This window comes from Aplysia californica, unplaced genomic scaffold, assembly GCF_000002075.1.
Source record: "Aplysia californica isolate F4 #8 unplaced genomic scaffold, AplCal3.0 scaffold00140, whole genome shotgun sequence".
NCBI classification, from domain to species: domain Eukaryota; kingdom Metazoa; phylum Mollusca; class Gastropoda; order Aplysiida; family Aplysiidae; genus Aplysia; species Aplysia californica.
In genome coordinates, this window is record NW_004797410.1 from 184,725 (window position 1) to 200,185 (window position 15,461).

General features: G+C 37.3%; 1 protein-coding gene across 1 annotated transcript in view; it reads left to right on the forward strand.

Moving 5' to 3' along the window:
- Positions 1–62: 62 nt before the first annotated feature.
- LOC101851574 (BRISC and BRCA1-A complex member 1) overlaps positions 63–15,461 on the forward strand; it is a 17,613-nt gene continuing 2,214 nt past the window's right edge. The window contains exons 1-6 of the mRNA XM_005096862.3: positions 63–709; positions 3,655–3,713; positions 5,597–5,717; positions 9,399–9,508; positions 10,574–10,697; positions 14,475–14,561. Coding sequence (XP_005096919.1) covers positions 272–709; positions 3,655–3,713; positions 5,597–5,717; positions 9,399–9,508; positions 10,574–10,697; positions 14,475–14,561 — 939 coding nt within the window. The 5' untranslated portion in view covers positions 63–271. The remainder of the gene's footprint in view (positions 710–3,654; positions 3,714–5,596; positions 5,718–9,398; positions 9,509–10,573; positions 10,698–14,474; positions 14,562–15,461) is intronic.

Consider the following 15,461-nt stretch of genomic DNA (forward strand, 5'->3'; position numbering starts at 1 on the left):
TTTACTGCCTAAAATCTTAATTTACAACTTTATTTAGAGATTATCAAAGGGACACTACTCTTACAGACTGAGTCATATCTGTCTGGACATTAAGAAAAGAAGAGATGTAAACATTCGCCTGGCGAACATAAACATTGAACGTCAAACAGCTTATGATCTGGTCATTTATAGATCTAGGTTCTAGTATAAACGCAGATTTCTGAAAAGAATACTTCGGTTATACAGCTTCATGTTTTTTAAATAAATATTCTGCCTGTTGAATACAGATGAAATGGATGTTCCTGACAAGACAGTATCATGCTCTTCTCTTGAGCACAGTGATCTTGATGTAGAAGACCTTGGTCTCTCTCCGACACCAACGCTGACAACTGCATGTGCTGGGACTGGTAGACCTAGCAAAAGAAATCCGAATGCTGATGTACTAGAAGATTGTGACGTCATACTAGAAAAGCCTGTTATAACATCGAACGACCCAACTTCAGGTGTTGATGAAAGAAAAAACAGAATGGATGCTGGTGAAAATATTGGTGGCAATGATGATAATGAGTTCAAGACTTCTAAGTCAAAGTCAAATTTAGTTGCAAAACAACAAGGGACAGAAATTATGGAAAATGTTGTGCAAGAAAATCAAGCTACAAGCAGAGACGGTACAAAGATACAGAATCCACCAACAGTTGTATGCCCACGCGTTAACTGTCCTGAAAAGATAGTAAGCTCTGCTTTTATTTTGGGAAGTGGTAACATGTCTGGCTATTCTCACCCCCTTGTTTTACCAGAAATGACTCTAGAGGGATCAGGGCTGAGGGTAGCGTCGGTAGTGAGCCTTTTTTGGGGGGCTGGCTCTATTTCTCAGAACGTTTGGGAAAATAAACACTCTATTTCTCCGAACGGTTTCCGTTCTTGAGATTTGTTGATAATAAGCGAATGGAGTGGCCCGTGTGTGAGCATGTGTGTGTGAGTGTGTGTAAATGTGTATGTGTGTAAGGTGGGAACAGGGGGGGGGGGGCGAGGAGGGATTTATTTTTTACCTGAAGGATTTTAGTTTCTGCTGGGTGACTAAATGCAAAATAGGTTACTGCCAAGGCCGAGCAGTTTTCTTGCAGTACCTTTTGAAGGTATTTTCAAATGAAGCATAGTCCAGAAACGTTGTCCCAACCACAACTGAAGTATCTGAATATTCAGACATAAAAAATCTCTAGATCTAGATCTAGCTCTAGAAATTGAATTTGATGCAAAAAATGCTTCTTCCCAGTCCTCGCAGAATGACAGAATGAAATGATGACGCCTAAATCTCGCAAATAACCCAAAAAATCTCGAGATCGGAAACTGTTCGACGAAAAATGTTTTTACATTGGCTGTCGTTATTCTCAAATCTCACCTGGGGTGAAAATAAAAATATAATTAATTCCGGGATGAGAATAATATCCCACTTTATTCTCACCCAGGGTGAGAATAATATTACAGTAGTCTTCGCCTAAGATCCCGGTGCTCGGGAGCAAGGAAATCATGCGGGATCTTAGGCGAACCGGGATCTTAACTGATGAACCCAGGGAAGAATCTATTATTGTGACCCATGCTAAGGCCCACAATCGGTAAAATGGTCTCCCTCCACTCTAAAATGAACAGACGTGACCTCTCGGTGGGTTTATGACACATGGCGAGCAAAGAGTGGTTAACATTGATGTCCTATCACAGTGCATAGAGGCATGAGGTGTGCCATTTTCACTTATTATCCTATCATGAGTCTCAAGATCTACGCCCAGTTGCCCCTCCCCTTTGCCTGTCGAAAATATAGCTTTCCATCTCTGACCGAGTCCCCCTCACCCCATACCGCCTTTGTCGTTTCACACCATTACGTTGTGACCACACCAATTAAAATTCAGTCTGTCTCGCAAATTCGAGAGTAGAGACAACTGCTACAATGGTCAGGGAAGAGTTCACAGTTCAATGTGATCCCGCCTGTAGGCCCTACCCACACAGCGAGTGATGTAAGTTTCGAAAGAGAGCTCAGGTGTGAGTGCAATGTGTGGAGAAAACAAATGTGTCGGTCAGTTCACACCTCGGTGTGATCCCGTCTGGGGTAAACATTGTTTCGCTGCATCGAGTTTTACAACGTGTGTATATAATATGATCACATTCACGATAGTGGCTGATTTTTTACTCGACGGACAGTTTATTGATCTCAACTTTTCACTCTTGGTTGATCGGTTGTGCCCGCCCTGGTTTTTGTTCCTCAAATTATGATCTGAAATGCGGAATCTAAGCGGAATGTAGACCTTCAGAGTGAATCAGAGCGGGATCTCACTTAGGGGTGACTTTTGTATAGTAAAAATTCTGTTTCCTTAAAACAGCGGGATTTTAAGCGAACTGGGATCGTAAGCGGTGGAATCTTAGGCAGAGACTACTGTATATTGTTATTCTCACCCCGGGTGAGAATAAAAGGAATCTTCTCACCCGGTCTGAGAATGCAATGGATTTTTAGGTCTACCTGGGTGTTAAGAACAGATGATAGAAAATAATTTATGAATTGCAAGAGACCTGCCCCAGAGTGCTGGCCAATTTTTCTAGGCTCCCGCGGGATTGTTTCATTTAAAAAAATATTGAGTTGAGAGTATGCACGCACCTTCACCAAAACCCGAGACAAGTGTAAATATATTCTCAATTCAGAAAGGAATTCATTTGCCACAGTAGTATGTTTTTAAAAATAGTAGACTCAAGAACTGAAAGCTGTTTAATGAAATAATGTTAGACTAGTAATAGTTTGTCATTGTAATGTTAGAATTGACATTTGTTTACAACACAGAAAAAATGTTTAATTCTTATCCCTAGCAGAACCCACGATTATTTTTAAGGAACGCAGTGCCTTGACCCTAGGCTTATTTTTTTCTTCATTTTGATTGGTTAAACCATTCAAGAGTAAAATGTTCCATTACAGAACCAATAAATTAAAACTGTAGCAACAAAAGGTGACGCTATTTAGTCAAAAGATAAGGTTTTCCCCCGAATAGACAATAGGCCTAGTCACCTCCCGGGCTCGAGAGCTTGCCTGCTCGTTGGCGATTTTAGTCGCCTCACGCGCTCAGCGTAGTGAGAGAGGGAGACGAGTTTTGTCGCCTGGAGCGCTCAGTGACAGGGGTCCTATGATGCCCGAAACGGAATTTTGGGGTGAGAATAGTAGGCTGTCGTTATTCTCACCCAGGGTGAGAATAGTATCAATTTTATTCTCTCCCCGGGTGAGAATAATATCCAGTTTATCCTCCCCCAGGGTGAGAATAATCACTCCATTTTACATTATTATTATTCATTCCCAACCACATGCAGTAAGCCACCAAGGGCCTAGGTGATTTTATCGGGCCTGCGAGAGGTCAGGGGGAAGTCCTCACCTCATGCCCACTTTGTATGGCCTCTTGGTACTAGGCCTAGATCTTGTTACAAGTCAGGGATGAAATATGTTAATGTTACAGTATTCCGTAAATTGTTTTTGAAGTCTGAAAGATTCTAACATTGATAGATCTAGTAAAAATAAAGAAAAGGGTTGCACTGTGGTCATCGATCAAAATTTTATTTCATATTTAAATCATACATTTTATTATGAGCCTTTTGTTTTCACTCAGTGTAATTTTATGCATGGTTGTTAAATATTATCCATTTCAGGTTATTTGTTTGGACTTGAGTGAAGAAATGGGTTCCACGACTTTTAGTTCAAGAGCAGGGTAAGGAACTTTATTATCACTAGTATTATATTTCTTATAATGAGGCTTTTACTTTTGTTGCCTCCCAAAATTATGTATGTCAAAATTTTTATTTCAAATTAACCCTAATGAAGTGGCTAGCCGTACTTAACTAGCCTGACAGTCTAGCCGTCCTTAAGTACGACTAGCTTAGCCGTAAAGCTGTACGGCTAGCCTGCCAGTCTATTGTTAGATCTAGGTTAGGCCCTATTGACTACAACCTGTTGAGTACACAGGTCTCATTAGAACTAGTAATTATTCAGGTTTAACATACATGCATGTCAGTAAGGCACCTTTTGGTTTTGTCTGAAAAACAAATACTTTAGGTATTGCAAACTAAAATTTTATTTGCAATTCAGCCATCATTATTAAGTACAGTTAGCATGCCTGTCTAGCCGTACTTATTTTAAGCCCTATTCCTATTAGGAACCACAGGTCTCATTAATAATTACGCCATAAATAATAATTCAGGTTTAATTATTAAATTAATAAATAATTATTCAGGTTTAAAATACTTGCACTGTCAGTAAGGCACCTTTTGTTTTCGTCTCATACAAATACTTTAGGTATTGCAAACTAAAAATTTATTTACAATTCAGTAGGCCTATTTTTTTGCTGTTTGTCAGTCTAGCCATCATTATTAAGTACGGCTAGCCAGCCGTCTTGCCGTCATTAGGCATGGCTAGCCTGCCTGTCCATACTTAAGTACGACTAGTCTAGCCGCCATTAAGTACGGCTAGCCTCTTCCTAACCCTTAAGTTATATTGGAGGTATTTACTTAGTAATAATAGACAATACTTGGATGAAAACAGACAGAAATTTAGAAAACTATGAGTGTGCTCTGTGGTGGTATAGTATTCATAGTTGTTTTTTTTGTTGACAGATTTGTTTTTTTAATCAGTTTAAATACACAGCAAGTGTTTTGTTTCTTTTAATTCAGCACTCTTACTATTATTTTATAGTAATGTGCGTAGAGATTGTGCTTATTGTTTTGTTTAAAATATTTCAATTGGGTGTAGTTGAGGTTCAAATTAGGAAGTTTATGCTTCCCAGGAAGCTGGAAATGTTTCTGAGTGTTCTAGAGTCTCGTCTGCTGGGGTAATGATAATAAATAACATAGATTGTAAAATGCATAGAGCTTGCTGTTAAATTATTTCTATTATCATTTTTAAGACAAAATGGAATTTTCGCTTTTGTCTGGTGGCCCATTTTTTAACGGGGTGAAAATTTGGGACCCCTATTTTTAGCAGAAATTCTTGATGGAGATACATATATCATAGCCCATTTCTGAAACTCCTACTTCTTTTCTCTCTACTGCTGTTTTTGTCTATTAGATCTGAATTTCTTTTTCCTAGCACTAAATGAGTGTTATTGTCAAATTAAAAAAAAAATCTGAGGCTGATGTTGAGTCAGTGATATAAGATTATGTTGGTTGCTGTAGACAGGCTACTGAATGGTTACATGTTGATTTCTTTTATACTGTCACCAGCTTTGTAATGGGACTTGTTTTGGGTTGTTGTTGGTTTTTTTGTTTGTTTGTTTGTTTGTTGTTGTTTTTTTCTTGTTTTTTTGGGTGGTGGTGCTTCCAACAGGTAAATGGGGTTTTGATTGCATGTCCACCTGTCTTAGGGGTCATGAGGACAGGGTTTTGATATTTGTTGCTTTTATCAGTTCAGTTACATTTTATGTTGATGTTTGCTTGTATAATTAATGACTTATGATAAAAAACTTGTCTCTTTAGAACTTACTCATAAAAAATTCTGTAGTATGTGATCTGTACAATTCCTCCCACTATCCTTCTCAGTATCCTACCAGTTTTAAAATTAATTTCTAACACAATAAACATTTTTTCTGTATTTCCTCAGAGATAAATTTTCTAGTCTTGAGCTGGCTCGGCGTTCTATCAGAATGTTTGTCATGCATAAAAGCCAGATGAATCCAAACCATGAGTTCTCTCTTCTGGTGTTTCATGATGACTCAACTATGGTAAGTTCAGTATAGTTTTTATATATATAAGACTTATAATTATCATGTTTATTCATTGTCGCCACTACATAAATTTGTAATTCAGCTTCAAATTTAGCTTCCAGTGTGAAATTGATTAATTTTGTTACCCTGATTTTGAAAATGCTATTATGTAAAGGCTTTGGTTGATATTCTTTTTTTGTTTTCTATTTTACATCTGAAATTGAATTTTTTTTTTTATTGCCTGGAGAAACTTCAAGCTACCTCAGCCTGCCGGTAAAATATCTGTCATTGACAGATATTAGTATGATGACCAGAAGGCTGCTGTTTGGCCTCTATGATGAGGACTTGCTCAAACCTACGTTGCAGGTCTGAGGTAGCCCAAGAACTGACAGGCATGGGCCCTAACAAATATTTGTCCATAGGATCTTTGACTCATGTAGCCAAGTTTCTGATCCGCCAGAAATTTCCAATTTGAATTATTGTAAAGTTCAGCTGCAGCTGTACATGCAAGTAGTTGCACTTTTCCCCCCCTTGTGTCTGGCAATCACACAAGACATATTTAGATGATGCAAATGCAAGACTGGCCACATTGGATTGTCTTTAGTTTAGTTTACAGTCTACCACTAGTCAAGATGGCAGTTGGTGCTATTTAACAGAGGATATTTACACTCTGTTACTGCCAACTTTACACTCCTACCAAGGTAGGTAGTATTAAGGGGTTTTGACTGTGCATTGAAAATGACGTATCACTCGTCTGTTTCACATTGTGCACTCCTGGAAAGTCTTGTGGAGAGCCTAATGTTGCCTGTTTTAGATGGATGAAACATTTCAAGATTAAAGAAAGCTTCTTGCAAGACTGAAATACAGGTTGATTTTTTTTTTAAACTATGCAACTTTTTTTCTGAATATCTCGCACAAAATTTGTACTAGATCTAGAATGTTGTAATTTGGCAAAAAATTAATTTAAAAGGAATTAGTTAGACATAAAATTCCCAAAGAATAAACTTATTTTGGAAAATGGAAAGGGCTTTTATAAAAACCACCTATAAATGCAAAATGCGCCAATTTAAAAAATCTTGTAAGGAAAGTCATGAAATGATTGGTTTCTTTTTTTTTCTTTTGTTCTCTTTTAATAATCTAATCTCTCCATCCCTGTAACCTTTAACTCATTCGCTACGTATTATTTTCGGCTTGTAGACGAATTTCTTTCGGGAGGGCGAAATGAGATGATGACTAGTGCGCAGTTCACAGGTCTTGGGGGCCATAAATTCAAATAAATATCAACATATTATATACCAACATTTTCAGTATGGTTTGTAGAATACATCTGTAATGTTTATTTGAGTATTTTTCAACTTTGGTTCCTGTAAGAGGCGATTATGCAACACAATTGTTATTGGTTGCGGATAAAATTTGAAAACAAAAAATTTATAATCTCAGATGAAACTCAAAAAATATGTTTGCACCTAGTCAAATTATACATCAAAATAACCATAACTGTATATAGAACAGGAGAATATTGAAAAATGAGCAGTTATTTACATATATTCCATAATATTTGTACATTTGGATCGTAACCTCCGATATTGAAAAAAATAATTTTTTAAAATAATTTTGAAAAAAGGATCCCAAACAGAAAAAAAACACTCGTATCTTATATGGAATTATTCAGAATTGCATTTGGAATAAACCTATACATGTCTTGGGTGGTACTTTTTGAGTAAATTCACCAAAAAGTAGTGATTTTGGGGAGAAAAAAAAATATTTTGACTATTTAGATCTAGGCCTAGATCTAGCACTGAAAAATATTGATTTCTCAATTACAGTGCACTGGCAATTTGAGTCCAGTAGTATCAATATTATAAGAAGAGTCCTACACTTCTTTAGTGAGCAAAATAATTATACATTTTGTTGTGTAAAAGTACAAAGACTGGTGTCTGGCTATAATTTGGGCTTCACGATAAAACAATGTCGCATAAACTTCGAAATCCTGCTTCAAAACTGAATCAAAACTTCAGATTTTCGGTGGAAACACTTGACCCGGAAGTCAACTTTATATTATGACCTTTATTTTAACATGGATATGTGGATTGGAATAGAAACCAAGCTAAAATTGAACGTCAGTTCTCAAGCCGCCGGGGTCGGCTTTGCGTACTAACGGAACTCTAGCCGCGCCGCCCCCCACGGCTCGGCGTAGCGAATGAGTTAAACAATATTTCTTTTCTTCTACAGAGTTAAAAAATATATTTTTAAATTCTGGAATTCCGAGAACCAATGGTCTGTATGTCCTCCTTTGGACTCGACACATTTGAAAGTGTCGTTCGTAATGTTCAGTGGTGGCGTAAAACAAGGATCCACTCAACCATGAGTACTCAAAGTCACACACACTGTTCACCTTACATTATGAAGCTGTTTCTAGAGACAAGTAGACAGAATTGATATAACCTAAAAGATGAATATGGGATTTGCCAAGGAACCAAATAAATATGTCATATAGGAAATGTTCACGCTTTTCAAAGGCTCGAGGAATGATGAACACATAGCTATCCTTTGATAGCTTCATGAACAGGAAAATGGAACAGCTGTAGATGAAGATATGCCTAGAGAATGGGGACAGTTGAGATGTAGGAAAGTCATTGCTGCAGGCATCGTCTACGGACAGACGTCTCATCCGGCTCGTCTACTGAATTCTGCACCCTGGTGACGTTTAAAGGGGTGTAAACAGTGTGTGTTTGACTTGAGGTGGTCATTTTGTCTAGGAATTTTTGGTTTTGATTCTCTACAGGTCCTAACTGATGGACCATTTCCACCCTTGACATCAAAGAAGGCTTTAAGGGCACTTTAACATTGTTTCCTTACCTTGTGCAAAACTTACGAAATGAGTTGGCGGTGAGGAAATGTTCAATACAAAAAGCTCTCTGCTCTTTTCTTATCTTTACCATGATCTCAGTAGGCAAAGGAAACTTAAGAAAAACTATCTGCAAACTTCTCTTGGCCTGTTAGACTGCTGTAGTTTGCAATATGGCGCTATCGTTGGGATTTTTAGTTTAATGCCAAATGCAAACTAGTGCGTCATGCTACAAAAATGGGGACATAGCTGAAAATGGGTTGGTTTTTTTACGCACTATGTTGAGCAAAACTATTTGGTGGATTTATCTAAAATGAATATTAGACAAATTCCTTTTGACTTCCAAATGTTCTGTACAAATTTGAAAGGCAACACTTCTGTGTGAAGGAAAATATTAACAAAAAAAGTTGTACAGTTTTTTTATGGGGATCACCCTGAGTTTTTCTTTACTTTGCACTTTTTGGAATTGATGTGTTTTAGAGGGGGAAAACAGGATGACTCTTGAGGGTTCCTGAAAGATAAAGATGATGAGTTTTGACAACTAATCTTGCTAAAATCTTGAAAGCGATGTGAAAATGATATGGGTTTTTGAATGAGGAATTTTGTGCTGAAAATAAAGGAAGGAATTAAAACAGAAGTGACTATAATTTTCAATGAGAGTTGTTTGTCTAAATTACTTGGATTCAGAAATTGGTGTCAGTTTTACAACAGTTTAGAAACATAAAAGTGCGATATTTTGTTGCTGTCACCGTGAATTAATAAATATTGAAGAATATTCTTTGATGGAGAAACAGTTTCTTATTAGAAAATAAAGTTTCAGTTTTCTGTGCTTCTTTTATTATCTTTTGCAGATTCATAACTTAACAAAGAGAGCGAAAGATGTTTTGAACACCCTGGATGAAATTGATATGGCTACAAAGCTTTCAGAGCCATTAGACTTGTCGCACATGTTTCAAACAGTGTAAGTAAAATGATGTGTACATAAATGTTCACAGGATAAAAAACGTTAAGCTTAAAATATAAAATTAATTTAGTGGGTAATATTTTAAGGAATAATAATTTCTTTTGCAATTTCTTTAAGGTCGAGGATTAGAAATTTGCCAATTATGTTTATTAGTGATGAAATCTTTATTTGAGCTTATAACTGAAGGCTGGATTGGAGCATTGTATAAGCATGCTTTGTTTATCTTAGAACAGGATCTAGTCTGTACATAATGAGCACTCTGGTTACAATCTCTTTGTATTGAGTATCGATATTACAAGAGGTTTTGGTGATATTGTCTACACCTCCTTTTGGAGTGGTCATGGTAATGATTTTATTCTTCCTACTTGAGATGCTCTGGTATTTTGGCTTGATTAAGTCCTTCTTCAGTAGCTAGCAGGGTCTATAACTTCTCTTCCTCCTTGGATGTTACAGGTCATCACCAGTTTATGATGAACAAGCTATAATTATCATTATTATTATTAGTTCTTTTGCTCGTCCCACTCACATGGATTTGAGCACTGTATAAGCTTGTGTTGTGTTTTGTTGAACAAGATCCAGTCTAGCTATATAAATAGTGAGCGCTTGTGTCATAGACTTTTGATAATGAGTGTCGATATTTCTAGAAAAGGTTTTGGCAATATTATCTGCACCACTTTCTGGAGTGATCTTGATAATGTTGTACGCCTTCCACGTTGAGATACCCTGGTCTTTTCAAAAATGATGTTGGTTTACTGCAGTTCTTCAGCATATTCTGTGCACACCTGACGCAAAGTGCATTGAATATCAGTGGGCAGATATTCACATGTTAATGCTAGCCTAAGTATTTTTGTAACCTAGCAGCAATACAAAAGTTTCCTTTTATGCTTTTTATGAGACAAAAAAAATATAAGAAGCTATTGTAGAAGCTGTGACAAAGATTTATTGAAGCAATACTTTCTATGCTGAGTTACTTCGATACTTCTTTTAGAACTGCTCTCAAACGTCTGGCTTTTTTATACCATAACAAGTATTTTTAAACTGACTTCTCTTGTTTGTCTTCAGTAAGGACAATGTCGACCTTCCAGAAGTCATCGGAGATCCTCAAGTCATACCACCTCCTTATGTTGTGAGGGTCTTACTGGTCTATGGCCGGTCTCAAAGTGTTCCAGTCGGTGCTGGTTCTGATGTAAGCACTTTCTGGTTCATTATTTCTCATGTTGGTTTTTACTTTATTACTGGTTGAAGAAGGTAATCTATACTTCCTTTTGTCTTTTCCAACATTTGCTTAGGGAAATATTCGCAGCACTCAGTATTGCATGATGCAAAGAAATCTGCAGTTAAATGATATAGACTTATTTCATTGTTAATGCCCTTTTCAGTGCCTGGGTTAATACAGCTTGCATAACGGGAGGAGCTACCCTTGAGGATCATTTTCTATGTTTGTTGCCCGATATCAAATCTAAGTACACATATAAGTTAGGCATAGTAAAATTTCTTGATACACAATTTTATTTTGGCAGAGCTACAGCGGTTGCTATGGAAACGGCCACCCTCTTGAAAATAAACAATGAATTTCAAATCTGTAAGGCTTTCTTATTTACTGACCAAATTTAGTGAGAGTATACCTGAACCAGACCCTCTCAGAGTAACAGGAAGTGTTTTTCAATTTAAAAAAAAAAAAAAAGGATATATAAGAATTTTCCCAAAGTATAAAAACCTTTTTCTAAATTTATTTTGCGTAAACGCTTGCCAATGGAAAAGTGGGTTTTTTTTCGCAAACATCTGTCTGTTACATTGATGGAAGCCTTGCCATCCATGTTTACTGAAAGTTTCATGTCTAAAGGATAAAAACTAAGGAAGGAGTAGGGAAAAAAACTGAAAAAAATTACATTTTGCGAAAAATGACAATTATTGTGAAAATTCACTATATTAACCCATCCTCATATTTTCAAGGGCAATTTACGAGGAGTATAAAGACATTCTCAATTGTTTCCATGCTATTTTTAGACAAAAAACTGGTTGATCTTAAAAAATCAGCCAACATAAAATGTGCATAGCCTGACCCAAAATCTGCAAAATCAAGGGTCGTTCCTCCCCTGAACACTTTATTCCTGCTCTATATTCCTGATAATTTCTCCTTATACCTGCATGATAAAAGAACCTTTTGTATGAGTTAACCATGCAGAAACAACTTGGTGTACACTATTTTTCTTGTAGTATTTTCATGGTGTGAGCAATGCTGTACAAAGCAACTCCAGTTGCCACCCAGCAATGGATTTGAGCTGCCAAATTGAAGCAAAAAGCTAAGTTGGCAGAATGGTTACAATTCTTTTTCAAGATTACGAAAATATAATCATAACACCCATGATTCTTATGTTTGAAAATTTATTTGTCACTCTCACCCTCCCAGTGTATAAGGAAGAAAAACAATCAGGCTTTGACTGTTTACATCACCAGGTGACGTACAACTGCCATACTTTAACACCCTTTCTTCTGTGCCCAGAGTTCTAGTGGTTGCCCAGTGCCACTTTGTCTTTAGAAAAGCATTAGCTGTGGCAGTGCCAGGAGAAAAGCAAACACTAGTTTAACAACGTGTTAAAAATTTCCTGTGCTTTGCATTGTGGATGAAGGCCAATGAGCCATTATGAGACAATAAATAAAACCGGAAGATTGTTTGAAACAATCAGCCTCAGTACTCAGCGTGGTGTGTAGTGATGCACGTTGGGGATCGAAGGCTTGTAGTGCGTCCTATGGGTGCCTTTTAGCCGGCAGCTAAAAACTACCCCCTACCACCACAAGCCGGCTGAGACCTCTTTCATCATGCCTTTGTTTACAACACATTCATCCTTGAACCTGCAACTGCTGTACTTGACACCCCAGGAAAAAAAGGCTACCCATGACAATATGTGTCATGACGTGGTTGAATCAGGCCCTCGTCAATTTTTGGGCATGTGGAGTTATTGGTATCATCTGAAAGCTGATTTGTTTGCCTTGCTTCCAATCAAATAAATATCCATCTATCTTGAATAGAACTCAAGCTGTTTGCGATTGAAGGAGGCGAGGTCGCCTGGTTTCAGTGGTGAAATTAGCGAGAAAATGGCCGTCAAAGTTTGGTAACTCCAATAGCTAAAGAGTCTTTGAAAACTGAAAAAGACATGTTTTATGTCATACAGGGTGATTAAAAAAACTATACAACTTGTTTTGTACATATCTTCCACTATACTAAAGTTTTGTGTTTTAGATTTGAACATAATATTTGCAAGGCAAAAGGAATTTGTCTGATATTCATTGTAGATAAGTCCATTGAATGGTTTTGCTCTACATGGCGCATTATAAAAACAACCCATTTTCAATCTTGCCCCAATTTTTGTAGCATGACGCACCAGTTCACATTAGGCCTATTACTAAAAGCTGCAACAATTACGCCATATTGCCAGCTACAGCTCTCAAACAAGTCAACAGAAGTCTGCAGATATTATTTTCTAAAATTTCGTTTGCCTGCTGAGATCATCGTTAAGTTTAGTGAAGAGCAGAGAGCTTTTTGTATTGAACATTACCTCTCCACAGACTCATTATCCCTGGCTGACATTTCGTAAGTTCTGCGCACGGAACGGAAAGAATGCTTAGGTGCCCTCAAGACCTTTGGTATCATGAGTAGAGAAGTTCCGTCAGTTTGGATCTATAGCGAATCAGAACTAAAAACGTCCTAAAAATGACCACTTCAGGTCAAACAGGCACCATGCGCAGCCCTTTTAATGTCACCAGGGTGCAGATTTCAGTAGTCGAGTCCCGTGAGACGTCTGTCCGTAGACGTTCTGCAGCTAGGACTTTCCTGCACTTCAACAGTCTGCATTCTCATGGCAGATCTTAACCTACGACTGTACCAATTTTCATCTTCACTAGGCCAAGATGACATGGATCAGAGCATTGCAATGTGTTCATAATTCCTTGATTGTCTTGAAAAGTGGGATCATTTCCTCAATGACATTTGGCTTAGTGCAAAGCCCATTTTCACCCTGCTGGATATGTTGACTCCAAAATTACTGTCTATTGGGCTCTACACTCCCTATTGCTTCTAGAAGCCACTTCATACTGAATATGTAAAGTGTATGTGGCTTTAAACACCCATGGGTTAGCAGGTCCTTGAGTTTGAGCGCCATTGAACATTTTGAATGACTCGTAAAAAATGTGTCGAGTCCAAAGGAAGGCATGTAGAGCACTGCTTTTAGGAATTCCAGAATGGAACTCTTAGTATTTTAAACTCTGTAAAGGAATTTAAATATTGTTTAAATGTTACAGGGATGGAAAATTAAATGGCAAAGAGAAAAAAAAAAAAAAAGTCTACCAATCTTTTCATGACTTCCTTTACAAGATTAAAAAAAATTGGTGAACTTTGCGTTTTAGGGTGCTTTTTTCTTTAAGCCATTTCCGTTATCAAAATAAGTTTCTTCTTCGTAAATTTTATGTCAAGCAAATTCCTTTTGAATGAATTATATCTCTTCCAAATTACAACATTCTAGAACAATTTTTGAGCGAGATATTCAGAAAAAAAGTTGTAAAGTTTTTTTGGATCACCCTGTATTATGAAAAATGTCGTATTTTGTGCCTTTAATCAATATTTTAAAGTAAAATTCACATAAAAATGTGTTTTTATATGGACATAAAGAGGTTGACCAAAAAATAAAAATTCTATAAAAATTTTCAAACTGGCGGAAAACTGCCTGTTTCTCTGATTTCTGTATTTTGACGAGCACCTGATTTCACCATGCTGCCTCACATATTATGAATTGTTATGCTAGATAACTAATTTTTATTAGTGGATTACTAAAACGTACTATGCTTGTGTGGATTAGCAGCCCTGGTCCTTAACGAAAGAAAGGGGAAATCGGAAAGCTAAAACTATCAAGACTTGACTGCTCGCTTTCTCTGTAGCCATACCGAGCTTCACTCATCTTGTCCACAGGTACAGAAAGAGTTAGAGTCCTCCCCCTACTTTTTTACCGATGTTTTGTACATTCATCAACCACCGTCAGAGGGAAACAAGTGTGAGGTAAGATCTGCCTGCTTTTTGTGGGATATGCTCAGGAGATAGTAGATGAACCGAGAACGTTTTAATAATAATAGTGATAACAGATAACTGCATTTGTGTGACACATATCCGCTCTCCCTGGCATACTCTATGATCATTATTACTATTATTACCCCCAGCAGACCATGGAACACTCGGAGACATTCTTGGTTTTCCAGGAAGCCTACAGTGTGCTGCAGATTACACGCATTAAAACGCTAACAAACTGACAAAATCTTTTGCTAAGATTTTATCTGATGTGTGGCTGCTTTGTTTAATGAAATGTTTGGGTGTTTATTTAGAAACTTTCTATGCCAAGCCACAATAACACAAGGTGTTTCAAAAACAATACACCAAAATCATCCCGTAATATTAAAAAAAATGAAAAAAATGGAAAACTCTAGCTTGGACACATCTATTGAACATACCTGGTACCTTTAAGTTTTTATTTCATGTTTTAAAAGTGCTCAGACAATGTGACCTCAACCGACAGTCTGACAACATCATGCCGATATGAGAGTTCCTCTCAAACGCGCTTCAGGGTGTCTTAGTCCACCTTGGTGATTGTAGCTGTTATTCGATCTTTCATGTCATCGATATCTGCTGGAAGTGGTGGAACATAAACTGAGAGGGGGCAAGGATATAGTCTTGTTAGTGATTGGGAGATTAAACATTCTACTTAGATTTTTTGAGTACCGTATTATCCTTTATTACATAGACAGTTGCTACAACTGTGGCAGTGACTCATTGCAAGAGTCTTCCTGACAGGGCGTCTCTCCCCATTATTCCTTCTTGTTCTTTAACCTTTTCTCGATCCTGTAAATCTGTTTTATTTCTTTCCCTGTGACCTGCTCTGCCCTCTCTCTCCATTCCGGTCTCCCC